General features: G+C 36.4%; 4 protein-coding genes across 11 annotated transcripts; 1 reads left to right on the top strand and 3 right to left on the bottom strand.

The window, feature by feature from the left end:
* Nucleotides 1–3,139: 3,139 nt before the first annotated feature.
* LOC104237627 (uncharacterized) lies at nucleotides 3,140–6,393 on the bottom strand. 6 transcript variants are annotated; one of them, XM_009791804.2, is made up of 3 exons: nucleotides 6,312–6,393; nucleotides 5,663–5,721; nucleotides 3,140–4,283 (listed from the first exon to the last, which is right to left on the bottom strand). In XM_009791804.2, the coding sequence occupies exon 3, from the start codon at nucleotides 3,885–3,887 to the stop codon at nucleotides 3,183–3,185; it is 705 nt and encodes a 234-aa protein (XP_009790106.2). In that variant the 5' UTR covers nucleotides 3,888–4,283; nucleotides 5,663–5,721; nucleotides 6,312–6,393; the 3' UTR covers nucleotides 3,140–3,182. The 6 variants fall into 6 exon arrangements, with proteins under 6 accessions (XP_009790106.2, XP_009790107.2, XP_009790108.2 ...); XM_009791805.2 differs by lacking the exon at nucleotides 6,312–6,393 and adding an exon at nucleotides 6,209–6,291 and having other exon boundaries at nucleotides 3,140–5,559; XM_009791806.2 differs by lacking the exon at nucleotides 6,312–6,393 and adding an exon at nucleotides 6,209–6,291.
* Nucleotides 4,000–5,168, bottom strand: LOC138883826 (uncharacterized). Its single transcript, XM_070164540.1, has 4 exons — nucleotides 5,083–5,168; nucleotides 4,480–4,946; nucleotides 4,177–4,371; nucleotides 4,000–4,064 (listed from the first exon to the last, which is right to left on the bottom strand). The coding sequence occupies exons 1-4, from the start codon at nucleotides 5,166–5,168 to the stop codon at nucleotides 4,000–4,002; spliced, it is 813 nt and encodes a 270-aa protein (XP_070020641.1).
* A 205-nt stretch (nucleotides 6,394–6,598) lies between the features above and the next one.
* Nucleotides 6,599–10,637, top strand: LOC104237624 (uncharacterized). Of its 2 annotated transcripts, XM_009791797.2 has the most exons (7): nucleotides 6,599–6,726; nucleotides 8,154–8,601; nucleotides 8,683–8,768; nucleotides 8,948–9,094; nucleotides 9,559–9,690; nucleotides 9,825–10,073; nucleotides 10,163–10,637. In XM_009791797.2, the coding sequence occupies exons 1-7, from the start codon at nucleotides 6,697–6,699 to the stop codon at nucleotides 10,475–10,477; spliced, it is 1,407 nt and encodes a 468-aa protein (XP_009790099.1). In that variant the 5' UTR covers nucleotides 6,599–6,696; the 3' UTR covers nucleotides 10,478–10,637. The 2 variants fall into 2 exon arrangements, with proteins under 2 accessions (XP_009790099.1, XP_009790098.1); XM_009791796.2 differs by having other exon boundaries at nucleotides 8,154–8,768.
* A 60-nt stretch (nucleotides 10,638–10,697) lies between these two features.
* Nucleotides 10,698–19,067, bottom strand: LOC104237625 (MACPF domain-containing protein CAD1-like). Of its 2 annotated transcripts, XM_009791798.2 has the most exons (7): nucleotides 18,520–19,066; nucleotides 15,858–16,096; nucleotides 15,541–15,736; nucleotides 15,273–15,356; nucleotides 12,218–12,401; nucleotides 11,936–12,099; nucleotides 10,698–11,525 (listed from the first exon to the last, which is right to left on the bottom strand). In XM_009791798.2, exons 1-7 carry the CDS (start codon nucleotides 18,784–18,786, stop codon nucleotides 10,893–10,895), a joined length of 1,767 nt encoding a protein of 588 aa, XP_009790100.1. In that variant the 5' UTR covers nucleotides 18,787–19,066; the 3' UTR covers nucleotides 10,698–10,892. The 2 variants fall into 2 exon arrangements, with proteins under 2 accessions (XP_009790100.1, XP_070020972.1); XM_070164871.1 differs by lacking the exon at nucleotides 15,273–15,356 and having other exon boundaries at nucleotides 18,520–19,067.
* Between the last annotated feature and the right edge of the window lie 8,152 nt (nucleotides 19,068–27,219).

Below are 27,219 nucleotides of genomic sequence, written 5' to 3'. Positions count from 1 at the left end.
CCGTGATGAGAGACCAGTCGAGCTGCAGTCGCCCAATCTCAAAAATCCTAAGGAAGCTCGTAGCACGCAGGTGATGGACTACGCAGGGATGGAAATCTCTATGCCTCAAAAAGTCCCACAAGTCGTCCGGTCTCCTGGCGCAGAGAGTCTGATCCAATAGATGTCCCTCCCATACGTAGGCGGACCTATGGTCGCCTTGTAATACTAATATCTGATCCGAGGCTAGTCCAGGATGCACATGCAGTAAGTCCATGTCGTCTACTGTAAATTAAACAATATTAATTGTGTATTTGTGTTATAATAATTAATATTTAATTATTTAATAGGACAGAGTATATAACAATGGGTTCCAGGCTCGATATTTGAGGCCCAATAGCACCAAGCTATCATAAATTCTTATGTGTGTCAATTTCAATATTTTTAGAATTTTGTTTGTGTTATAATAATTAATGTTTATTATTTAATAGGACAGAGTATATAACTATGGGTTCCAAGCTCAATATTTGAGGCCCAGTAGCACCAAGCTATTCTGAATTCTTATGTGTGTCAATTTCAATATTTTTAGAATTTTGTTTGTGTTATAATAATTAATGTTTATTAGTTAATAGGACAGAGTATATAACTATGAGTTCCAGGCTCGATATTTGAGGCCCAGTAGCACCAAGCTCTCTTGAATTCTTATGTGTGTCAATTTCAATATTTTTAGAATTTTGTTTGTGTTATAATAATTAATATTTATTATTTAATAGGACAGAGTATATAACTATGGGTTCCAGACTCGATATTTAAGGCTTAGTAGCACCAAGCTATCCTGAATTCTTATGTATGTCAATTTCAATATTTTTAGAATTTTGTTTGTGTTATAATAATTAATGTTTAGTATTTAATAGGACAGAGTATATAACTATGGGTTCCAGGCTCGATATTTGAAGCCCAGTAGCACCAAGCTATCCTGAATTCTTATGTGTGTCAATTTCAATATTTTTAGAATTTTATTTGTGTTATAATAATTAATATTTAATTATTTAATTTGATTATGTGTGTCAATTTTAATATTTTTAAAATTTTGTTAGTTTTATAAATTAAATAATTAATTTTTAATTGGACATGGTATATAACTATGAGTTCCACGCTCGATATTTAATTTGACAACATATATTAATTTGTTAGTTCTGTAAGTTTATTTTATAAATTAAATAATTAATTTTTGTAAAGTGTAATTGGATAGAGTTTGTAGTTATTAGATATTTAAACTACAGAGACTCTACGCTAAAAGGCTCTATATTTTACTATGTTAAAAGTCTCTATATTTTACTACGCTATAAGGCTCTATATTCTACTACGCTAAAAGGCCACTATTCTTTTAAGTAAATAAATAATCTAAATTAAATAAAAACAACAAATATATAAACATAACATTCACAAAATTACATATAAAATAGTAAAAGATATTTATGAACAAATTTATTAACAATAAAAATTATTTCTCAACTTTTAACTATTTTTTTTAAACACTAATAGTTTAATCTGGGTAAAAATAACATACAAATTTAATCGCAAACATAACACAAATCAACGTGGAAACACATTTAAGAAAATAAATATGCATAATTATACGAGTTTCGACATAAACTAAATTGGAATACCTCGATTTATATTTTTGGAAATGTCAAAAATTTAAAATTTTGAGCCCGAAACAAAGAATCCACAACAATCGAAGGCTTGGGTTGTATGCGGGACCTACACTCTTCACTTTTTATGTGACGGGTGGGGCCCAATCGATTTTTTTTTAAAACGAGGGGGAACCGCTGAAGGGGGGTTTTTTTAATTTGAACCAGTGGGTTTCTGTCGTGGGAAGAAGATGGACTTTATAATTTAATAGGAAAATGCAGTATAATACTATGTTTTCTATGTTTTACATTAAAAATGAATTATTAATTAAAATGCATTATTATATTACGTTTTACATTAACGGCTAATTTTTCGTTAAACTAAAATGCAATATTATATTGCATTTTAGTTAGAAATATAATTATTTTTAACTGTATAAAGGTATTTTGAGTCCAAAATACCATTATTTAGGTTTCTGGACGCTGTGTAACAAAGTCCAGCAAGTCCACGACCAACGGATTGATAACTGTCTAATCACGCACGCATTTCCATCTCACGTGAGCTTCTGGGCCGCTAACTGAGTAGACGTTTGGCCATATTTATTCAAAAAAAATTCAAACATGCATTTGTTTATAGAATTAACCTAATTTTTGGGAGATTTAAAACCAAAACTTCAAATGCTTATGATAACCAAATCATGACCATTTGAACTTTCTAGCTGAAGAAAACAAAAAAACAAGGACGTTTTAACATGTTAAAATTAAACCCATAATTCGTGTCCAACACATTAAGGGGTCGTTTGGTAGAATGCATTAGATAAAATGATGCATGATTTAACTTTGTGTATTAATAATATCTTGTTTGGTAGATATTTTAAACATATGCATTAGTTATGCAGACATTAGTTACACATCCTATTTGGTATTATCCTATGCATAACTAATGCATAGAAAACAATGATATTAACAATGCAATGGGTTTTAATGCATGCATTAGCTTAGTTAAAGACAAAATTGGCCTTCAAAATTTATGCTTGATTAAAATATGCTAGTTAATATATTAATGCAAGTATAAAATAATCCAAATAGCGAGAAATAAAATTATATCTCTAGTAAATAAATAAATACTTAGCATATTTCTTTTTTTATAAATAAATATTTGGTTCTATATTACAATATACGTAGACAAATCAAATAATTTTTTTAAAACATTTTCATATAAAAACATTTCTCAACATATGTTTCTTTTAAAAAGTTAGAGTGATGGACTGGTTTTGAGGGCATTTTTGTAAACAAACAATTCTTTTAGAAATTGTGCAATGCTTTAATACATCAAACCAAACAATGGATAAGAAATATGTCAGCATAACCAATGCAAGCATAACTAATCAGAGGCGGACCCAGGATTTAAGCTTTACGGGGGCACCATTGTTTTTAGTATACCAATCACCAACAATAAAGTTCGGGTGTAACTCTTTGATATGACTATGATAATTTATCATCAAAATAAAAATATCAATATTATCAAATACCATTAACTTGATACTAATATAACAAAAGTATATTGTCCACTCATAGTTGAACTCGACGCGTTTTCATATTTTGAAAACTGTCAATAATAGCATCATTGCTTATATTTACAAACACTTCCTTCTCAAAGTAACAAACTAAACAATCATTTAAAAATGCATCACCAATACTACTATGCATTTCATCTTTGATGTACTTCATAGATGAGAATGCTCTTTCCACCGTTGCAGTTGTGACAGGTAAAATTAAAGTCAACTTCACAAGCAAATAAACAAGTGAATAAGTCTCCACAAGATTTGTCTCAACCAATGCTTTCGCCAAATCACCAATTCCTTTCAAATCAGAGAACATAGGGTCACCATGTTGCATATGCCATATGAAAGTGTCAAGTTGGCGACTAAGATCTCGAAGCTTCAATTCACCAAACTCATCGGGATAATGCTTGGCCAATGTCATTATTCTTTCCTTATCAAAATTAGCAAATGAGTTAGCCGGATTCAAGCTAGCCATACCAAGAAGCAGGTTACTACTCACAACATCAAAACGACTATTAAGCTCCAGAAGTTGCAAATCAATCACAGCATAAAAAAGCTCAACACGTAAGTAACGTGAATAAGTAACACTAGAAGGCCTACGCTTCGATTTTCCAGGAATATAGAATTCTTCCATCTTGGGCACCAAAATATCATGTTTTGCACAAAATAAATATACTTCATCCATCAATGGTTCCCATCCTTTATCTCTCATTTCTTGCAACCTTTCCTTTGTGATATCAAAAATACCATGGCATTGACAATATCTTGATTTTTCTTCTGTAATGCTTTGCTCAGCTCGTTTGACATTATCAACACTTTCAACATTAAGTGAAGCAAGATAACAAATTCAAATGCTTTAATTTTACTCGAAAAAGCTTCTGCTTGCAACCTATCATTAACATCACCTTCACATTCAATCACCCCAAGCACATGAACAATAGAAAAAAATAAAATAACAAAGTTATCCAATGTTTTACAATGTGATCCCCAACGAGTGTCACCTGGCTTTTGAAGCCCCCGCTCTTGATTTAATCCTTTCCCACTTTGAACTTCACCACTCTCTAATAATTGCTCCAACAATTCTGCTTGATGATCCCGAAGTTGATCTCTACACTTAAAAGAAACTCCAATTATATTCAACACGTTAGTAACAATAGCAAAGAAAGTCTCAACCTCCTTGTGTTTTTTAGCAACAGCTACAAGCGTCAATTGTAATTGATGTGCAAAACAATAAACAGAATATGCCTATGGAGTTTCTTGTAAAATTAAAGCTTTAAGGCCATTCATCTTTCCCTGCATATTACTAGCCCCATCATAGCCTTGTCCACATATTTTGGATGGACTTAATGAGTGTTTCATTAACAAAGAAAGTACTGCTTCTTTCAACGACTTTGCAAATGTATTACTAACACGAACAAGACTAATAAATGGCTCGTTCACTTGGCCTTTTTTGTCAACATACCGCAAAGCAAGGGCCATTTGTTCATGGTGTGAAATATCCTTGGACTCATCAACTAATATCTCAAAATAATCTCCATCAAAGTCATCAATTATAGCTTTCACGGTCTCTTGTGCACAAGCACTCACAATATCCTTTTGAATTTTTGGCGAAGTCATCATATCATTTTTTGGAGCATGTTTTAGTATAACTCTATCTACATCTGGAAGCCTATTTCCAAGCCATTCCAAAAGCCCTAGAAAAAGGCCTTTATTTTTTATAGATTCACTTTCATCGTGACCACGAAAAGGCAATCCAAAGTTCAAGAGAAACCTTGCAACATCAATTGAGGCATTTAAACGAATTTGATATTCAGTTTTTTATTGACCGGATTGCTTTTCAAAAGCAGCTTGAATTGATTTGACAAGTCTAGCATATTGTTGAAGCACTTATGGTGGAGATTACTTACTTCACCAACATGTAGATCAAATCTTTCGGTTGCTTTATTCCAAGTCTTAAAGCCGGTTTTTGTGAAAGAGTCATCTGTGCTTCCATTAACGTAATTATTTTTGAATAAATAACAACATAAACAAAATGCGGCATCTTTCTTCACACTATACTCTAATCATCTAGAATACGAACCTTTAAACCAACCCGAACTAAATTGGCGCATTTTCTTCCCAAATAAAGTTTTAGGAAATTTGTGATCTAGTTGGCAGGGCCCTCTTTGGATGTAGTTCTTCTCACTTCATCCCGTATTCTAGGGCTATATCTATCAATGGGTATTCTCTTTCCGGGGTCGATATTAAGTGATTTCACATCAAACTCTTCTACAAGATGGGAGGAATTGTCTCTACAACTAGAACTTGGTTGAGAAGAATTAAACTTCGTCAAAAATATGTCCATCTCAATTCACTTCAAGAGAACTTCCTACAAAGCAACAATGCTAAGCAAAACAATATTTTTAATATGATTAATCGCACTCCTTATTTTATTATAAGTCATAACTATATTATTATTATTTTATTAAAGATAGAAGAATCACTTACCAATTTCTGAAAGGTATCCTTGAATCCAAATACAATTTGGTCTCAAATCATCCACTTCACTGAAATAATATTTCAAATAGCATTAGCACAAATCTTCAAATACCTATGAAATTAATTTATTAAGATAAAAAATTAGCACACCAACTAGGTTAAGTCCGCTCAAATAATGAATTCAAAAACTAAAAGAAGTACACCTTTTGGGGCCTAAATCAAAGACTTTACTAGCCTCAACAAAATCAAGAAAAATTACAGAAAATTCAGAGATTCAATCAAAATAGAATAGCCAAAAGTGAGAACAAGACACAAATAAGAGGCAAGCAAAACCTTCTAGTTAAGCCCCTTCTCAATCGTATTTTAAAAGGGATTTTTTTAAACCCTAAATTCGAAACTGAAATTTGCCATTAGAAAAGTGGAAACAAGATGGAGAATTCCAAGTATAATTTTCAAAATCTTGCCAAGAAAAAGATTCGGCAGCTGCTTGATCCCTGAAGAAAGAAACGTGTGAAGGTGAAGGATGAAATTTGTTTTGGGTTTAGAGGAAATAACCTGATGTGAAAGAGAGAGAAAAGGGAGTAGGCGTGTATTTTTAACTGACCGAATGAGACCCAATCAAAAAATAAAAATTGATTGTTGGAGCTAAGTTTTTAACCTGGGTCTTGAAGAAGGCAGTTACTCCCACAAACCAACTCTTCTATCCAGTCTTTGTGACTGAGGGTTCGGCATAATATATTTATAGGGGTCCTCCCTGTATTAACTTATATGTAGAATATATATATACAATATTTTTACCGATGCCAACGAGTGCCCGTGACCCCCCACCCCCTAGCGTAGATCCGCCCCTGTACGGGTCCTAAATGAGCCCGCTTTCGTCTTCTTTTGTTTTTGGCGCCTTTTGGCAGCTTCTTCAGCAAGCTTCTCCTTCTGTAAAGTCTAAACCATTTCTCTATTTCTCATAGAGTAAAAAATTTCCCAGGCTACCTGTAATTCTGCCCGTTCTTCTTCATTGTGATTTCTGACATGATCCGAAGAGAAATATGAGACATTCATTGGTTCAGAATCCAGGGGTATGTCATCTTATCCACCATTAATTTATTCCTATTTTCCCGCATCAGAATTTCAGTTCACTTTTCATTGGTTTGGCATGGCGAAAAAATGTTTTTCTTTGGGAAAATCATTTTTAGGAGTTTTGTTTAGTGTAAAATTTGGTGAATAAGTGTATTTGTATTTACGTTCAATCAAATATTATCAAACGGTATTTGGCTGGTGAGTTGAAAATATTTTTCAGAAAAATTATAAGTAGAGATTAATAATATTATTAGCAAATTGGAGAGTTCTTTGATGAAATTGTTGGATACAAAAATATCTGAGTGCTTGTTCAACAAGGTAATATGAAGTTAAAAATTTAAGAAAATTGTAAGAAAACTCACTTTCGCCCATAATTGAGGAAAGTCATGTTTCGCTTTTGACGGAATTAGTTTACTCTCGTTTTACGATTTACATGTTATCTAATGTGTTTAGATTATTGCGTTCCAATACTTGAAAAATGGCTTCCGTTCTACATAACTTTCTCATGAAAAGCATTATATTGAAAATGATTTTAGTAGTACCAAACTACCAATCGCACCCATAAAATAAGATATGGAGATAGTTGACATATTTTTGAATACTACAGGTTACAACAATATCTGACTATCTAATGAAGTAAGTGATTTGGAATTGAAGTATGGATATTTGTTTAAAAAATGATTTCTACTCAGTACTCATAGGTGAAAGGCGTTTTCCTTAGAGAAAAGATTTTCCGCATTTTGATGTAACCACGCATAGGAAATTGTTTTTCTCAATATGAAAAAAGCATCTTCTGCGATATCAAAACCAAACACACGACCTCATTCATCGGATTATATTCAGTTGACTTAACAATTGTTATTTCGAGCTCCCTATTTGTAGTTGCCATGTCGCTCTGGTGTTTTTTTTTTCCCTAGAGAATAGATAACGAAAGAAGGAAGGAAAGGCTTGAGGCGTGATACGATTGCAATTGCATGTCTATGGGGTTAGCGGATAACGCTCCTTTGGGATACAACGAGCCTATTATCAGTTGAACTTGAAGTCTTTTATAAATATTTCACTCCATTATTACAAACTATATAGTAACATTTCTCTATGGGATATGTAGTCAAGAATATCCGATCATCAGTAATAACCATCTTAACAAGGACTTTCCAATTGTAGAGAACGAATTGGAGCTCCTTTAACTTTTTATCTCTTCATTTCTTTAGAATGTCCATGGATTTTAGGCCTATTATGTGCTTTAATAATAATAGGTCTATCAGGTATCCAAATACTGAGTATTCCTAATGCAACTCTAGCAGCGTCCTACTTTTCGTATGCTTCATACCAGTGGCTTTCAGATGTTCAATAAGTTTGTATACATTAATGTGAAAGACAATTGAGCACATTTCTACAAATTTAAAGAAAGTTGTATCCTTTTCAGGTCAGAAACTTCAGCACTAGGTTCTCTTTGCCATCCTTTATAAAGCGCGTTAACAAGTTGACCGATAGTCAGAAGGATGCTATAAGAAGGACTGGATTTGGCAGTTTGCTCCTCATTCCAGATCAAATGCTTTCTAAAAACCTATTAGTTGAACTGATGGAAAGATGGGATTATGAGAAGCATGCTTTTGTACTTTCTCCGGGTGAAATAACCATATCTCTCTTGGATGTTGCATTGATCTTGGGATTACGAGCCACAGGAAATCCAGTAGTTCTACGAGCAGATACACCTTTCTTGGATCTAGAAAGAGGATATGGTGTTGCCCTGTGGAATAGAAAAATCACTGTTGCATCATTAGAACAAAGACTTGATTCTCTTGCTGAGACCAACAATGAAGATTTTGTGAGGACATTCGTACTATTCATGTTTGGAACTTTTCTTTTCCCAAGTACGAGTGGTAAAATTGATTCCCGGTACCTTTATCTTCTTGAAAACCTTGATAACGTGAGTAAATTTGCATGGGGAGCAGCTGTTCTTGCAGATGTATTTCACTGGTTGTATAAGAGAAAGAAGGAAAAAGTTCAATATGTTGGAGGTTGTCTTATTTTTCTTCAAGTAAGTTTAACAATCTCTAATATTTACTTTAGTAAACTCAGCTAGTTTGTGTGTTACCTACGGAACAGCTCTGTTTCATTTGATGAATATTTGACAAGAAGTATTTATGACAAATATACATTGTATTCACTCTATTAACTCCAAACTGAAAACTCAAGTCCTCACTGTAATTTGAATAGGTATGGTGTCTTGAACACATTGACATTGCTCGTCCAAGTTTAATGGATTGCTGCTCTAAGTTCCCACGTGTCTGCAACTGGGGAAGTACTAAATCTCATCAGAGACACTGGTTCGCTAGCAAATTCAAAGAACTAGAGGCTAATCAGGTAATAAGGTTAACAGCAGTTGCGTTTTACTTTGTCTGATCCGGATTTAATTTCAATCTTTTTAGGGTCGTGAGAAATTGTGCTCTTGAAGAACAACATAACTTTCCTTGGCTATTTTGGCTCAGATATAAAAGCAAAAACAATCATTCTTTTGGCTATTTTAGCTCAGATATAAATTGAAGAGGACTCTGGTGTACAATAAGAGTTAGAGTTAGTACTAAACAGACAGTAGTAAATGGAAGGAAAGTTAGGAATATGAAGGAGATGTTTTCTGATATTTCTTCTTGAATGCATTGTTTTACTTTCTTTCCCTTTCCTTCTGTTGTTGTCCCCCTTATCTCCGTTCATAGCTTCTGAAATCCAAGTTTGTGGTCTCATCAATGCCAAACAGCGCTTTTGGAAACATGAAGAGTTTTATTATGCTTTGGAAAATTAACTTCTAGCGACTCTCGCTCAATCTCCAGATTATTTGGAGCCTTGAATTGACTTCTGATGAGTCAAATACTGACATAATCAAAGAGTTGATAGAGGCAGAAAAGAGAAAAACATGGCCTGACATGAACCAACAATCTTCACTAGCTACTTGCTCTCGTACTGTAAGTCTTTCTTCCTCTTTTGACATATATTTTTGTACTTCAAGCTCTTTTATCCAAATATATTATGATAGTGATCCATTATTTGCCATATTAATTGGAAAAAAGATTGTAGATTAACTTCTTTCTATTAACAGGACCGTACAGTGAAAAATGGATATCAACCAATTGTTCATTTGGTTGTTGACCTGGAAACTGAATCAGAGAGTGAAAGTAGCAGAGTGGCATATGGAATTCAAAGTCTTTCTTCTGATCCATCTGATAAATTTAGTTTACATGAAACTGTATCAAGATCTTCTGCATGCCACTATACGGGGAAAGAAAAAGAACGTAAAGAGTTTTCACAGTCTTCAGGAGCAGATATCCCTATAGTAATCAGCAGTGATGTGAGCTGATATTCTTTTTGTTTCTTGTTTATATGTTTATTTTGCTTGAATATCACTAAATGCAGGGGATTTAATGTCTGTTTATGAAGGACGATTTGGAGGATGATCTGAAGAAGAAAAACCAGACTCTGGAAAAGCAAATACTTCAACTAAAGAACAAAAATATTGATCTGATGAGAGAGAATGAAATCCTGAAATACCAACTCTCCTCGACCCTAAAGTTTAAAGAGCAGAACGTGAAACTACAGGAAGAAAATAAAAATCTGCAACAGGAGAACGTGAAACTACAGGAAGAAAATGAAAGTCTGCGACAGGAGAATCAAGCACTGAGCTTATCAACCAATACTCTGGTGAATCGATTAGACAACCTTGTATTTGATGTGATCAAGGAGGAATGTCAGTAGCATGAGATGTTTCTTTTGTTTGTTGAAATGTGAATGAAAGAAGTCAAAGTTTCTTTGCAATTCTTAAAACTAACAGTGGTATCGTGGAATGAACAAAAATCTTGTGGTATGCGAATTGGCTAGTCTATTAATAAGTGTTTCCGAAGGTTATTTTACTTAACTGCAGTTATTCTTGAATTGTTCTCTTATTAGACTGGAAGTGGCACTTCCTACATATTACTTCAGAAATGAAAAAAGATGATTGTGTCAAAATTTGTAGAAATTTACACATTGGAACTACCTAGATATACATCCTTCTCCGTAGCAATCTACCATCTACCAGAGATGGTAAACATATACCCAAAAAAAAAAACGAACCATATACACCAAAACACCTCACTTCCTTGTAATGCAGCAAGTTTAGAACCAGTATCAACTAATAATTTAACAAGGAATACTTCAATCTCAAAACAATTCTCCCTTTCTCAACACCAAGTTTTCCACCTGTCACTAACCAGTGACCAGGAGGATCTTGAGGCCCCTTACTCATCTCGGTCATGTCAACAAACTTTGCCAACTTATTACCTATAATATTCTCCCCTGTAAGAGAACTTGCATCGCCATGGTAATTCCCACAATTGACCTGTTTATTTGACTTATCATTTGGGGTGTGCTCCCACAGTGATCTTTGTATCGTGCATCCTGGTAGCCTTGAATATAGAAGCTTCATATACAACACATTTCTTGACCCAAAGTCCCAAACCCCAAGCTGAGCTCCCGTCACTATGTACACGCCAGAGTGATCATTACCAATAAAAGTTTCAGGGCACTCAATTGGTGCAGTACTCACGTGGGAGAAGTTCTTCCATTTCACCGGCTCAAACCACCTACTATCTTGCTCTTCAGGGCCCTGCCACTTTGGAGCGCCAATTGCTACATGAGTGTCCCAACATGGCAGAAGGATTCTAGGAAGGGAAGTCAGATGTTGAATATAGACACATAATCTATTCGACTTGGAACCTTCAAGAGCTAGCCGCATGCCAGTCACAGGCTTACGCCCCACCGACACCTGTAGTACAACATTCAAACAGCAGCTCAGGACATTGATACTTTATTAAATGGGAAAAAGTAGGCTTAGATGGATCAAAATAAGACTGTCATATGAATATACCATTTAGGTTTACACTAGCTAAATCGGTCTAAATGTGAGGGAAACATTAACAGCCAAAAATGGATGACTTTCATCAAGTCCCTGATCCTTGAATTCAAAATTATTCGAAGCTTTTATCGGATAGCCATCAAACCTGATGGATCCTCAGGTTGTAAAACTGGAACTAATTTGATTTACGATTGATAGCTTATTTGGAGGTAAGTTTGATTCTGACAAACTTTTTAGGAAGAAACATATCCTTTCCTTGATCAGTATAATAAATCAGCATTAACAAAAAACACTATTTTCAAATTCGGAAATCAGCATACTTGTTCTTGGCTAATATAGAGCTTTTGCCCCATCATGCTGAACTGCAGATGTGGGCAAACAGGTTCCTTCCGTTGTTGGCCTGGAAGTCTCGACTGTACAGGGGCCCATACCCTTGGGACCTGAAACTCCAGAAAATATCTCAGCTCTTCGATTTGAGGCTTGTCTGCAAGTATTCATACAACTAGAGTCATTTGTCACCATCATGAATCATAGAAATGACAAAGAACATCGATACAGAATATATATAGGAATAAATTTTTCCGTTAAACGAGATATCTTACATTCAAGATAGAGACTTATAGCGCGTGCCAGATGATCTTTCCCTTTGATCCCTTCAAGCAGAAGAGTTATAGGGAAGAATGACATCTCAATGACATCCGGAGATGATCTGACAGTTTTTGCCCATTGGGTGTGGCTTTGTTCCAGATCATCCCCTCCCCTTCTTCTGAAAATGACTGTGACATCCTGCATCAGATATGTTGAACAAAACCAATGTTTTAGGAATAACCAGCAAATGATGATATTGATTTTTGCATAACAGTCAACTGACAAAAATTACACTTATGACAAGAAATCATATAGAAGTACATAGTAGTAATTCCTTTGTCCGATTTAATTTGACAAAATTTACTGGGAGCATGGATTAAGATCTAATTTGAATTATTATTTTTTGTGACAGTAAGGGGAAGAAAAACTAAAATTGTTTTAGGCAAGTAGGTTTGACTGAAAAAACACTTGTAAATGACTTACTGTTAAAACTTTGGAAGTTGTATAGAACACTATTATTTCAGAACTCTCGAAGCATCTTGGGAGTTGGTCCCAAGACAGGAAGACCATCACATAAATGGGAATGGAGGCAATATCTAATAGTCTTTGTGGGTACTACAACATGACAAATCAATTATTAAGATAAGGCTTAATATACAGTTTACCCCCAACAACAACAACAACGACCCAGTATAATCCCACAAGTGGGGTCTGGGGAGGGTAATATGTACGCAGACCTTACCCCTACCCCGAAGGGTAGAGAGGCTGTTTCCAGGAGACCCTCGGCTCAAAAAAGCAACAGGAGCCGATATATTAGTACCATAAAAATGCATAATAAAATAACAGCAATATAAGAGATATGAAATACAGAATACGAAATACGAAATAGATGGCTGGTATAGTAAAACTAGCAGGTAAAGCCCTGCATCAATAGACGACCAATGACATTCTTAGTCTAACTCCTAACTGGCTAGTCTCACTCTATTGTGCTGTAGAAATATTCACAACTTTCCCTTAACCTACAACTTTAATGCTCGACCTCCATAATTCCCTGTCAAGGGCCATGTCCTCAGTAATCCTAAGTCGCGTCATGTCCTGTCTGATCACCTCTCCCCAATACTTCTTAGGTCGCCCTCTACCTCTCCGCGTGCCCACTACAGCCAGTCGCTCACACCTCCTCACCGGTGCATCAGTGCTCCTCCTCTGAATGTGCCCGAACCATCTGAGTCTTACTTCCCGCATCTTGTCCTCCATGGGGGCCACACCCACCTTCTCTCGAATATCTTCATTCCTAATCTTATCCATCCTTGTATGCCCGCACATCCACCTCAACATCCTCATCTCTGCTACTTTCATCTTCTGGGTGTGTGAGTTCTTTACCGGCCAACATTCAGTTCCATACAACATGGCAGGCCTAACCACTGCTCTATAAAACTTACCTTTTAGTAACGGTGGCACTTTCTTGTCACACAAGACTCCCGACGCTAACCTCCACTTCATCCACCCCACCCCTATACGGTGTGTGACATCCTCGTCAATCTCCCCGATCCCCTGAATAACCGATCCAAGGTACTTGAAACTACCCCTCTTGGGAATGACTTGAGAGTCAAGCCTCACTTCAACTCCCGCTTCCGTCGGCTCAACTCCAAATTTGCACTCGAGGTATTCCGTCTTCGTCCTGCTCAACTTGAAACCTTTAGACTCAAGAGCATGTCTCCAAATCTCTAGCCTCTCGTTGACGCCGCCTCGTGTCTCGTCAATTAGAATAATGTCATCAGCAAATAGCATGCACCATGGCACCTCCCCTTGAATATGATGAGTCAGTGCATCCATCACCAGGGCAAATAGGAATGGGCTGAGCGCAGACCCTTGGTGCAACCCCGTAATAACTGGAAAGTGTTCAGAGTCGCCTCCTACTGTCCTAACCCGAGTCTTAGCTCCAGCATACATGTCTTTAATCACCCTAATATAGTCAACCGGGACCCCTTTATCCTCTAAGCAGCTCCATAAGACCTCCCTAGGAACCCTATCGTACGCTTTCTCCAGATCAATAAACACCATGTGGAGATCCTTCTTCCTATCTCTGTACTGTTCCACCATCCTCCTAATAAGGTGGATAGCTTCTGTGGTAGATCGTCCCGGCATGAACCCGAACTGGTTGTCTGAAATAGACACCGTCCTTCGCACTCTCATTTCTACCACTCTCTCCCAAACTTTCATGGTATGACTTAGTAATTTGATGCCCCTATAGTTGTTACAGCTCTGGACATCACCTTTGTTCTTATACAACGGGACCATTGTACTCCACCTCCACTCTTCAGGCATCCTATTAGTCTTGAATATAACACTAAACAATGCAGTAAGCCATTCCAAGCCTGCTCTACCCACACACCTCCACAGTTCAACCGGAATTTCGTCTGGCCCGGTAGCTCTGCCCCTTCTCATCTTACGCATTGCCTCCATGACTTCATCGATCTCAATGTCCCTACAATTACTTAATTCATGGTGACTGTCGGCATTCCTCAATTCCCCAAGTATAATATCCTGATCCCCTTCTTCACTTAAAAGTTTATGAAAGTAGGTTTGTCACCTCCTCTTAATCTGGTCATCTCCCATCAAAACTTTGGCGTCATCATCTTTTATGCACCTCACTTGGTCCAGGTCCCGAGTTGTCCTCTCTCTCGCCTCAGCAAGTCGGAATAACTTCTCCCCACCTTTGTTCCTTAGTTCCTCATACAGTTTACCCCCGAGTAGCCAAATCCTTTTTACACACCCCTCCTTCACGGGCAACCTTTTATACACCAAATGTTTCACAAAGTGTGTCTAATACACACCACTTTGGGAAATGTTTGGTGTGTAAAAGGGATTTTGCTACATGCTCAGGGAGGTAAACTATGTATTAAGCCTTAAGAGAAAGAAGAATCTTCCTTCTTGATATTCAAATGAGCATTACTTTTATGACATTTCTCTCGTGAATTACCCCTTAGTAGTGGAATAGATCACACATAACTTTTGCTCCTATTCAAAAAGTAATAAAAACCAGAAGGAAAGAAAAGGAATGTCACAAACCTCTTTTCCATTCCCAGCAATATATGGAGCATTTGTGGGTTGGGGATATATTCCTTGGCTATTGAATATCGATGGATCGCTAGACTGCAAAATTAAATTGAGGAAAGGATGGGAAATTTGTGGATAGCGAAGGCGTCAGAAGACAAAAGATAAGCAATTTATTTGAAAGGAAACAGTCTAGAATAACCATTTCTTAAATAAGTAAAAAACAGCAAACCATACAAAATGGTACTTAAAGTTTGAAAACAAAGAAAATAATGGAACTAGCCTTATCCTTGTATTTCAATAGACCTGAACTTGTAAGGCTTTCTGTGCTGGAGAACCTCTGATTTCCGATATCATGAACATAACTTTTTACTTCCATTGTGGACAGGCGTGATGAAAGGTGCTGTTTAACGTAAATTACATCTTTACCACCGATAGTTATGGATGTAATTATGTGAGTCCCAAAAGTTTCAATGAAGCTGTAACAGACAGAGGTAGCCCCTTTTTAGCGAATGATAGAGGTTCTACCAAAAGTTTTTAGCATGTCAACTATATAAACAAATTTCACTTGTCGAAAGAAAAGCAATGAGAGATTCTAACCTCGCTAATGCGGGTGGGTCCCATGATGCTGGGACAGCTCTTCTAACACTTTCCTGTAAGGCTAGCGGTGAATTCATGAGTTGAAGTCTAGAAAGTGGTATGAAATAGCCATCCATACAAAGTGTCTTTGTAGTGGTAGCATCTAAATGCTTCGCACCAGTGAAACTGAATGCTACATTGAAGCTACCAAGAGGAGAATGGCTTGAAATATCAGCCTTTCTGTTAAAAAATTCCACCATCTGCAGTCAAAAGCACTAGGATAAGTTATAAGAGAAATGATAAAATTATTTTTTAAATAAAATTAGGAAAAGCAAAAGGTTAACCAAAAGTACAGAAACTTGCACCAGCATTAGAACACACAGACCAACGAAGACCCTTTACCAAAAAAACAGATGAACAAAGACATGGAAGATATCACTGTGAAGTGTGAACTAAATACTAATTATACATTTGAAAACTACCAAGTAAAATAATGCAAACGTACAAAAAGGCGTCGAAACATTATAATCCAGCAAATATTTGCAAGATTTGTTGCATTTAAATTTAATGGTTGTTTCAAAAGAAAAAAAAACGGATGGTGATGTTTGGCAGGGTTCAGAAGGGAGAACCATTTCTAAAAACAGGAACTACATTTGGAAACCAGTTGATGGAGAAGACTTGGCAAGTACTTGCATATGGTGAAAATAGAATGAAAAAGAGAGAACTTCTTATTGTGCTGGTCAACACTCTACAAGATGGGCACATTTATCTGCAACTTTTTTAATTAAGTAATAATATTTTTGTTATGGAAAAAACCTAGTATACAAATGGTTTCCGGAAAGCTGAAAACCTACACAAAAATATGTTTCTCTACAAAAGACGTCCAATCATCTATACTAACAAGAAGGGCCTTACAAACAAGGAGATTGGCTAATCCTGCCGACAAGAGAAAAAGAAGGTCAACAACACATCTTTATTTCGATTGAAACCAACCGTATCCCCCCACTACCAAACCTGAAATGATGACTAGCACAGAACGGGAGAATGGAATTTGGGCCCTGCAATGGTAGAACCCCATAAACCAAGCATACTACTTGAGTTTCTTTTCTTCTCTTTTGCACCAAAACTTAACAGAAAGAAAAACGTTCCCTCGACAAGAAAATTTTGGTCTCTGCCCCTTCAAAAACTCTCCTATCCCTCTTCCTCCAAAGCACTATATCTTACGTTTCCTTCTCTCTCTATAAAAGTCCTGTTAAACATCACATCCTTACCTGTAGTCAACGTTGACTGCTGTATTACAAATAGATTCAGTACCGCCACAACTAGCTTGCAACCGGGCAATGCCCTAATGATCCATGTTTGTACATGGAGCAAGACCTATGCCTTCTTTTCATTAGAATTTCAGTTGTTAGGGCTGCCCCTTTTGCTACCAGCCAAAGCCCACATGAACACACATACCTTTCTAAATGATTTGGGCATCCAAATTGATAGGTGAAGAGCCCAGCATTTCTCTTTTCAATACTCGTAAATATTTAAGCTTTTACTAACGTATTTGCATTCCGTCTCTTCACTCATCTCGCTTCTCATCCCCATCTCAACTTTCGTTTTGTTTTCTATTATTTTCTCATGTGATCTAATTTTTCTATAGTTTTATATAAATTTTGGATATATTATAAATTCCTTCATACATTCAAGCCAAGCACGATTTTATAACACAAGGGATATTCTTATCACAAAAATTTTGTGCCAGCTCTAATCTTACCCTCCAGCAAATGTAGATCTTCAAACTCTGTACTACGATTAGCATATTACAGTTCACCTCCATCCCTTCATATCTCTATCCCCAATGTGCAGTCTCTTCATGCTAAAAAAAGTTTAGACTTTAAGAGGGAATGATCTGGTCTAGCTTAGAGTAAAGACGGCACACTCAGAGCTTAATAATTCAAACAAGAAAAATGGAGAAACCGCCACAATTGGCACACCATTCGTCAAAAACCAGTCAATTGTTCTCGAGTCCTCTCACAGAGAGGCCCTCCCCAATAACCTCCATCATACTCCCTGCTCATATAAAACTGTAAAACTTGTAGGTATTCCTTTCCTTTGATAGCTTTGGTACCCACTCCTCCCAAATTCCAGCACTGGAATACTAACAATATGTTGAGGATTGCTTCACGTACTCCAGACTCAGCATTTTCCTATGCGGCAACAAGCACAATCCAGCCCCAGCACAAAGTTTCTCGGACTATTCCTTCAAAACAAAAGGTTTTAGGCTTGTAGCTAGAGTCATTGCAACTCTTACCATTTTGACCCTTCTTTTCTTCTTCCTCCCGCTTATAGATACCCAATTAATTACTCCAATTTCCTTTTTAGTTTGTCCAAAATAATAACGCTATTCCGCATTTAGAAACAATATAACTTTAAAATTCTCGTTTCACCCTTAATGAGATATGTTTCAAAAGTCTTTTCTTTCATAAATAACGTATCCAATCAAACAACAACAAACCCAGTAAATTCCCACAAGTGGGGTGTGGAACGTATCCAATCAAACAATGTCACATAAAATGGAAGGAAAAGAAACTAGCAGAAAGCATCACTAGATTGATATAACAAAACAGTAAAACCAACAATTCTCTAACTTAATAAATTCAAACACTAAAAACAGCCATTTGGTGAGCAGACATACCTCATTATAATTGCAAACACTAGAACCATCTCGACCACCAGGCTCCTGAAAATTCTTAATATCCCTTGAAATATTAGGCAGCACTACGTTATCATATAAACAAAGATCCCTTGTATGCTGCTGTTCTTCATCAATCTCTACAACCCTAGACCCACCCACCCCCTTACAATATAGCAATCTTGTATCATAATTCACATCAAATCCCCTTCCTAATGATTGCACTGCATTTATAGCTGTATGAATTGCTGCTGTGTTATTTTCTTCCATTACATCCCAAAAATATAAACTCAACCCAAATCCGAACCAAAAAAAATAAAAAAATAAAAATCTGAACCAAAACTAGTACTTAATGAGTCAACACAAGTATATGACCGAGATAGATTTAGCCAGATATGGAGGAAAAGTCCAGTTTCACTGTATATATATACACTAGATCTTTGAATCTATCAAAGCAGATTTTTTTTTCAGATTTTGTGATTGCTGCTGTATCTAACTGGGTCTATTTTCTTTCCCCTGTACCTAAACATGTGTGTAACGACTTTGGGTAAATTAATTTTTTTTTTAAAAAGCTTTATTTACTGTGTAGTGTACATTGTATGTAATTTTTTGCTTTCGTTATCTAACCATTGTTGTCCAAAACTTGCATCGACTCTTCTGACATTTTTTACTGTATTTTCTGTTTGGTTATTAGGGAAATGTACACGTGGTTTACCTGATTTGTACGTTTGGGTAAATTGGTTAAAGACAAATTATACAAGGATTAGTACTAGTTTATAATTTTTTCAGAAAATGTTTTTCATGTACTAAACAAACACCAGATATTTTTTAAATATTTTTCATCAGTATTAAAATAGTAAAATGTAATAACTATCCTGTGTAGTCAAAATGACAATTACAGAATATGGCAGAACGTATTTGGAATAAGTTTTGAGAGATTTGAGGGGCAATTATGTCTTTACCGTTGTTAGGCAAGTATTAAAATCCTTGCCTTGCTAATATCATAATTTACTATGTGTTAGTTATACTTAGGATAATACTACATAGAATGTATAACTAATATAAATATTAATTATGCGTAGGTTGAAAAAATATACCAAATAGGGAATTAATAATGCACAACACTAATATTTGCATTATGTTTTTTAATACCTCTAAGAAAACAAATTATTTTGTTGTGGAATGTTTAATTTGGCATATTATAAATTTGTATTTAATGTATGGAGTAATGTATATGTTTAAAGTTTGTTACAACCATGAGGGTTAGCTTTGGTTCTCGCATAACATATACATGTTATCTATGAAAAAAATAAAAGTAACAATCAAATTTTGTATAAATTAATACTGAGTATTATATGGAGATTAAGTTATTTTTAATTAAAAGAATTTTTTACCTCCTATAGCAAAGGTTAACACCTTATTTATTTTAAATAAATACCATTTAAAAAAAATATATTCTATAGATACCTTTTAATGTTTATAGCAAAATATCTAATTTTGGTTACCTCCTACCCTTAAGCCACTAAATACACTATTCAGTTACACTATTTCTTTCTCTCTCTACTTTGATACATGCCATTCTCTTTCCCCATTCCCTGAAAACATGATGCTCAATCTCAAAATTTCTCTCACCCACATCACCTACCATTAGTCACAGACGGTGATTTTGCCTGGATTCCATGTGAGATTCAGTGAAGAATTTCACAATTTATCTGCAGTGAAGAATTGATGATCAAGAAAGCTGTGGAAAATTCAAAAGAAAAAGAAATCAGAGACTAAAAGGAAATATCTTCCGCTGCCGCTTCCGATTGGTCTCCAGATTTTTCCTCTGCTTTGTACGGGGTCGATGGGTGGGGAGCTCCTTATTTCTGTGTTAACTCTAACGGAGATATCTCCGTCCGACCACATGGTATGGACACTCTCCCTCACAAGGAAGTTGACCTTCTCAAGGTTGTGAAAATGGCCTCCGACCCGAATACTTCAAACCAGAAAAAGAAAGAAGAGGAAGATAAAGAAAAGGCTAAAAGGGAAAAGAAGAAAGGTGAAAAGGAACGTTATTGTTAGAGTTGCATCCCCAGTGATTCAGGGTTTTTGCTCGACGGCGGATTCGTCGGAAATTAGGGTTTGTTCTTGAACAAAGACGACGGAGTTTGGGGCTGAGCAACTTGATTTTCTGTTAATATATTTCAATGTATTTCATTGTATTCATTATCTTTTTTTTTTCATTGTAATTCAATGTATCTCGCTGTATTCCATGTATTTCATTGTATTCACTGTCTTTTTTTCATTGTATTTCAATATATCCGGTTATATTCTATGTATTTCATTGTATTCACTGTCTCGTTATATGCCATGAATGTATTCATATGTTTTTTTTTTAATTAATATAATTTATGTATTCAGATGTATTATATAATTTCTTTGAAGATTGCTATGCTTTTGGGATATTTTTCGGTTGAGAATCTTTTTTATAACTGAAAATACAAAAATTGTGTGTTATAATTGAGTTTGTTGAGTTATATTAGGAGTCTATTATGTTAATTGATTTACTTTCCTTTTAAAAATTGTGTAATCCCCTATTTCAAGCCGTAAATACGGTCGAATACAATAATCTGTCCAGCTGTAATCTCATGTTTGAAGCCATGAATACAATCGAATACCTCGAATACAACAACTGATTAGTTGGACTTCCTTGATTCACGCCTATTTTTGCTACTGTATTCATGAATACAGTAGTTTAAATACATCTAATACATCTTATAACAACAGAAAACGTATCTACAATCCCTAATATAGCAAATGGTATCTATAGAAAGCTAATTATCACTAAAAGATAGTGCTTTATGAAATTTCTCTTTTTAAAACCCAATCAAAACGACCCTTAGAGTTTTAGAGGTCATTTGGTTTGAAGACAAGTCATGTAGGCATTAATGCTGGAATTACTAATGCAACAACAACAACAACCCAGTATAATCCCACTTCATGGGGTCTGGGGAGGGTAGTGTGTACGCAGACCTTACCCCTACCCTGGGATAGAGAGGCTGTTTCCAAATAGACCCCCGACATCCTTCCCTCCAAGAACTTCCTACCTTGCTCTTGGGGAGACTCGAACTCACGACCTCTTGGTTGGAATTACTAATGCAGATAATAATAATGTATTGACAAGTAATGCAAAAATTATTTAGGTGTTTGGTATTGTACTAAACATTAGATATATAAAATACTATTTAAACTATGTGATTATTCTGTAAACTAAAAAAATGAGTTTACGTTTAAACGCTAAAAATCTACGGAAAAGACAAGGGAAATTTTTGTTCTTTTGGATGTTTTATACATATATAAGTTATACATGCATTATTATTCCATGTAGCCGGAGGTATAAGAAAATATTAAAATTGATATATAACTGTATATAAGTAATAGCTATACATGAATAGAAAACATAAACCAAACATTAGATACCTAATAGTACAACTTTTATACCATGATTATTTCTTTCTATACTTCAAATCAAACGTCCTCTAAACTTCTAAATTAAGTTTTATAAACTTGAAATTTGGTAAGTTGACCTATCTTTTGAGTCAAGTAGTCCATCCTCTTTCCATTTATAGCCGTTAGATTACTTCAACGTTTCATTTGGACGTAATAAAGGGATTAGATGTAAATAGTTATTATATATATAGTATAAATAATTTCAGGTACTTATACCGTCAAATATAGCAACATAATCTCATATTTATTTGGGGATTATTATCTTATCCCTTCAAACAAACAACCCCTTGAAATATAGGATTGTAATACTGGAAAATTAATATTTACGCTTGTGACGACCCGACAAGTCATCTCATGAGTTACCGCTCCGTTTTTCCTCATTTCTGCTTCTTTATGCTTTGGTTATCCGTGTTATGTGGTATCGGGTTGGTCAGATCGAAACCGGAATGGTTTTGGTAAGGTTTGAGACACTTAATCTCTAAAAGTAGCTTTAGAGTTAAAAAAAAAAGTCAACCGAGAGTTGATTTATTGGTAAATGACCTGAGAATGCTGATTTTATAGATTGGATAGCTTCGTTAGGTGATTTGGGACTTAGAAGTATGTCCGGAATATTTTTGTGATGTCCGGTGTAGAATTAGGCTTGAATTGGCGAAAGTTAGTTTTTGGCGATTTCCGGTCGGTAGTGGAAAATAGGTTATTGGGGTCGGAATAGAGTTCCAATAGTTGGAACAGGTTCGTAATGTCATTTTGGATATGTCTGCAAAATTTCAGGTCAATCAGAGTTGTTTTGGATAGTTTTGGCGTCGTTGGTGGAATTTAGGAATTTCAAAGTTCATAGGCTTGAATTTGATGCGATTTTGGCTTGAATTTCAAAGTTCATAGTTTCGATGTTATATCATGCTTTATATGTGTGTGAGAATCACTAAATGTCTTGAGTTGTTGTTGATAAAGAATGCTCGGTGCATAGAAAAGAAAGTGGCTTGGTTGCATCAAGGTAAGGTTACATGCTGCAGTGTCAGAAGTGCTAATGAGGCACAGGTTGTTCGGTTCTGTTGATCGGGATAGTTGCTGTTCGAGTAGAGTGGATGACTCTCGGGAATGGTTCTAATGTGCTCAAGATTTTGCATGTAGTTATTGGAGTTTTTCAGGTTGTATTTTTGGCTAGAAACTGAGGTTTGCATTTGGAGAGTGTCAAGATTTGTGGCATTTCTATATCAATTATGGGCTTGTATATATCAGTATCAGGAAGGTGAAGGTAATGGCTCGGAATTCGTAGGAGATCCCTTCAGGGTAAGTATTTTGAACGTGATGCTTTTGGGGAATATATAAGAAAGTATTCAGTGGCTTATGAGCCTTAGACGGCGTGATTTTATGCTTGGGTCTCGTGTGGTGAGTCGGGGGTGAGGAATTGTAGTGTTATAGCAAGAAGGAGTATCAAATTGAAGGTAAATCATAAGGAAGCCTGGATGGATGGTATAGTTTGCTAGTAGACCGAACCGGTATGGTAAGGATATGATTAATTCCTTGGGTGTGTACGGGGTAATGAGTTTCTACAGGTGTTTCGCGGCGATGCCCTTGGGTTCTAGTGGTCTGCATAGCTTAGTTGTGTTAGAAGGATTCAGTCCTGACGGTTCAGTCTTGTGCGAGAGGAATTCAGAGAGTTTTGATGATTTCTACCACCGATAGAGGTGTATATTTTCCACGAGCGTGAGGAGCATGTGATGTATAGTGATTTTCTTCCAGATGGGCACAATGGAAAGTTCTTGGTTGGTGGAGTACATAATTGCTTGTGGCTAGGAAGGAATATGAAGTTCTTATGTTATCCTAAGATGGCAGGGTATATGCGGTACGTTGTGGAGGATTGAGATTGCGCGTGTAAGGTTACAGTTCAGTTCTGAAAGGAATGTCATAAAACTCTTAGGCAACGAGCAGCTTCAAATAATTAGAGGAATGAGCTTCAGATGATTAGGAAAATGATCTTCAGATGATTAAGGAAATAGTATTACTAATTGGAGTGATTTGGCGAGGGTATATATATTTCAGAAAAGGCAATGTGATTAAGTTGATGGTACTTCGGTAGTATTGCGGCACTTTCTTATTAGATCGACTACTGATATTTAAGTTTGCATGGCAGCACAGAAGAATTTTAGAGTATCTCTTGTGGAATGATTGGGTATTGGAGGTGTGGTATGTATTCGGACGGCGGAATTGGGATGGATATGGTGATTCATGTGCCAATTTAGAGATGGAAAGTTCTCATATTTAGGCTATGTTGTGGTTGTGGGTCGTGTGTATCGGCACTATTTAGTGACTATCGGGGTTTGGAGATCTGAGTGGATCTTTTGTTGCCTGGTATGTTAGATTTTAGATGTGATATCGAGTATAGACTGGTTGTCTCAGCATTGTGTCATTCTAGGCGATTGCGCTAAGGCGGCGATGTTGGCTATAACGGGAATGCCACAGATTGAGTGGCGAGATTCGATGATTTTTATGTTCTAGTAGGGTGGTTTTATATTTCGAAGGCCCGGCGAGTGGCTGGGAAGAATTGTCTTCCTTATTTGGGCTCTCGTGATGGATGTCAGTGCAGAGGCTCCTCATATTGATTCAGTTCTAATAATGAGGAACTTTTCTGGATGTGTTTCCTGCTGCCAGGCATGTCGCTGGGCAAAGTTGTTGATTTTGGTATTGATTTGGTACTGGGCACCGTATCATATGGCACCAGCAGAGTTAAAGGAGTTGAAGGAGCAACTTCAGGGTTTCCTTGATAAGGGATTCGTTGGTAGGCCAGAGTGGATGCGTGTTCTAACTTGAGTCGACTTGGTTGGCTCTGAATTGTATCGTTGAGGGATGTGTTGATTCGATTGTTATTGAGATTATTAGTGTTCTGAGGTGATCTATGAGTTACTTTTCAGTTTTGCGAGGCGTTATGAATTGTTGTTTATAGGCACGTATGGTGCAGATCCATTGGGGTTCATAGTGGAAGTCGAGTGGGAAGAGTACTGGATATTACTCGGTAGATGGCGTATCGGTTATGTCCTTTCGGGTTTATGTGGTGTTATGTATTTGCTTCACCGTGGTTATGATGATTTGCTTTGGTTCTAGACATTAATTGCGCGTGGTCGTCAATTTCGAGCAGAGTGACTTGAGGTGTTTCATGTGGAGCAGCGTTTGGATAGGATCACGCATTGCAGTGAAGTTATGTGGAGGTATGACCTTGCGGGTTAGATTCGTGTGTTCTGTTTCTATGATGTGAGACGGGTTCTCAGCCTTGTGTTGTGGTGGTACTGGTGAGCTTGCGGTACAACTCTTTTATTTGAGTCATTTCCATGATTTGAGTATGTTCGGATTGTTGCTTATTGGTGCGCGGATTTCACAAGTTGTGGCTTTAGCCTGTATTGATGTGTCATGTCACCAGAGTAGTGTGTTGAATTAGATGAGATCAAACAGATTCGATTTCAACATGTTGGAAGGATAATATCGAGATTCGGCTCAGAAATTTTGCTATAGTCTTTGCCAAAGGAGAAGAGGCTTTATGAATGGTTGATCTGAGAGAAGGTTATGGTTTACTGCGTGCTTCACTTATCATTGGCAGTATATGGAAGCGTTGGAATGAGACTCTAGTTGATAAGAGGTTTTCTATCGGTATTCGGGTGTTTGTGTAGCTGCTGTGATTAGAAGTTATCGCTACAAGTGTTTGAGTTATGTGGTATATCATGTAATTGCACCCGAGGTTGCAGGTATGGGTTATTACAGCTTGTTCGGACTTATTCAGAGTATAGACGTGCGATTCTGATCTTGTGGATGATTTCAGAAGTGGAAATGTGGTTCTAATATTTATGGGCTAGGTTGGATTGTGAAAAATTTCAGTTACATTGTGTTATCGGACCTATATGAGATAGGGTGATGTGGGATCACCCCCGAGTATGCGCATGGTAAGGTTATTCAGCAGTTGGTTAGCTTTTGAAACAACTCTGGGCACGTTCGAGGACGAACATTTGTTTAAGTTGGGGAGGATGTGACGACTCAGCCAGTCATCTCATGAGTTACTGCTCCGTTTTCCCCCATTTCTGCTTCTTTATACTTTGGTTATTCATGTTATGTGGTATCGGGTTGGTCGTATCGAATCCAGAATGGTTTTAGTAAGGTTTGAGACACTTAGTCTCTAAAAGTAGCTTTAGAGTTAAAAAAAAAGTCAATCGAGAGTTGACTTATTGGTAAATGACCTCAGAATGCGGATTTTATGGCTTGGATAGCTTCGTTAGGTGATTTGGGACTTAAGAGTGTGTCAAGAATATTTTTTTTGATGTCCGGTGTAGAATTAGGCTTGAATTGGTGAAAGTTAGTTTTTGGTGATTTCCGGCCGACAATGGAAAATAGGCTATCAGAGTCGAAATGGAGTTCCGATAGTTGGAACAGGTTCGCAATGTCATTTTGGATATGTCTGCAAAATTTCAAGTCAATCGGAGTTGTTTTGGATAGTTTCGGCGTCGTTGGTGGAATATAGGAATTTCAAAGTTCATAGGCTTGAATTTGATGTGATTTTGGCATTTTGTTGTTGATTTTTTGGTGTTTCGAAGGCTCGACTAAGTTCGAAATTCGAATGATGTTATGGGACGTGTTGGTATATTTGTTGAGATTTCTGAGGGCCTCGGGTGGATCTCGAAAGGTTAACGGACCAATTTAGACTAGAAGAAAAGCTGCTGCATTTTTCACAACAGCATGAACAGTACTCGGGTGAACAGTAACTCGGGTGAACAGTAAAATATGTGAACAGTATTTAAATAAACCCTCCGTGACCATTAAACCCTTTTACACTATTTTTGAACGGGAAAAGAGCTTTGAACGATTTTGAAGAGAGAGAATCATTGTTCTTCATTGAGGTAAGGATTTTGGACCCTAAAACTCGATTATTTGTGATTAAGTAACAAAATATCAGTGTTTAATTCATGAAAATCAATAGAAAAAGGTGGAGTTAGGGCTTGAGATTATGAGACCTTCTAGGGATGATTTGAGGGGTCAAACGAACTCCGATTTTCGAGTTCTTTATATGTACGGACTCGTGAGATGATGAAGAACATTTTGGTATAAAGTTTGTCCAGTTTCAGGGCGCAGGCCTGGGGGTCAGGTTTTGACGGATTTCGGGTTTTGTACTTAAAATCGATATTTTTCAATTGGAATTCATTCGTTTAGCATAATTTGATGATAAAAATC

Source organism: Nicotiana sylvestris, chromosome 12, assembly GCF_000393655.2.
Source record: "Nicotiana sylvestris chromosome 12, ASM39365v2, whole genome shotgun sequence".
In the NCBI taxonomy this organism is placed as follows: Eukaryota; Viridiplantae; Streptophyta; class Magnoliopsida; order Solanales; family Solanaceae; genus Nicotiana; species Nicotiana sylvestris.
This window is presented reverse-complemented; position numbering and strand designations above follow the sequence as displayed.

Bases quoted from the DNA above. Each gene is read 5' to 3' on its own strand.
- LOC104237627 (XM_009791804.2), bottom strand. From the start codon at position 3,887: ATGAGAGATAAAGGATGGGAACCATTGATGGATGAAGTATATTTATTT.
- LOC104237624 (XM_009791796.2), top strand. From the start codon at position 6,697: ATGAGACATTCATTGGTTCAGAATCCAGGG. The intron at 9,095-9,558 runs GTAATAAGGTTA...CTCAATCTCCAG, and splicing joins AAGAACTAGAGGCTAATCAG to ATTATTTGGAGCCTTGAATT. The intron at 9,691-9,824 runs GTAAGTCTTTCT...TTCTATTAACAG, and splicing joins TAGCTACTTGCTCTCGTACT to GACCGTACAGTGAAAAATGG.
- LOC104237625 (XM_009791798.2), bottom strand. From the start codon at position 18,786: ATGGAAGAAAATAACACAGCAGCAATTCATACAGCTATAAATGCAGTG. The intron at 16,097-18,519 runs GTATGTCTGCTC...TTTTGACTGCAG, and splicing joins GTGTTTGCAATTATAATGAG to ATGGTGGAATTTTTTAACAG. The intron at 11,526-11,935 runs GTATGCTGATTT...GTTGTACTACAG, and splicing joins TCTATATTAGCCAAGAACAA to GTGTCGGTGGGGCGTAAGCC.
- LOC138883826 (XM_070164540.1), bottom strand. From the start codon at position 5,168: ATGGAAGCACAGATGACTCTTTCACAAAAACCGGCTTTAAGACTTGGA. The intron at 4,947-5,082 runs GTAAGTAATCTC...TGATGTTGCAAG, and splicing joins TTGATCTACATGTTGGTGAA to GTTTCTCTTGAACTTTGGAT. The intron at 4,065-4,176 runs GTGACACTCGTT...TGTTAATGATAG, and splicing joins GCGGGGGCTTCAAAAGCCAG to GTTGCAAGCAGAAGCTTTTT.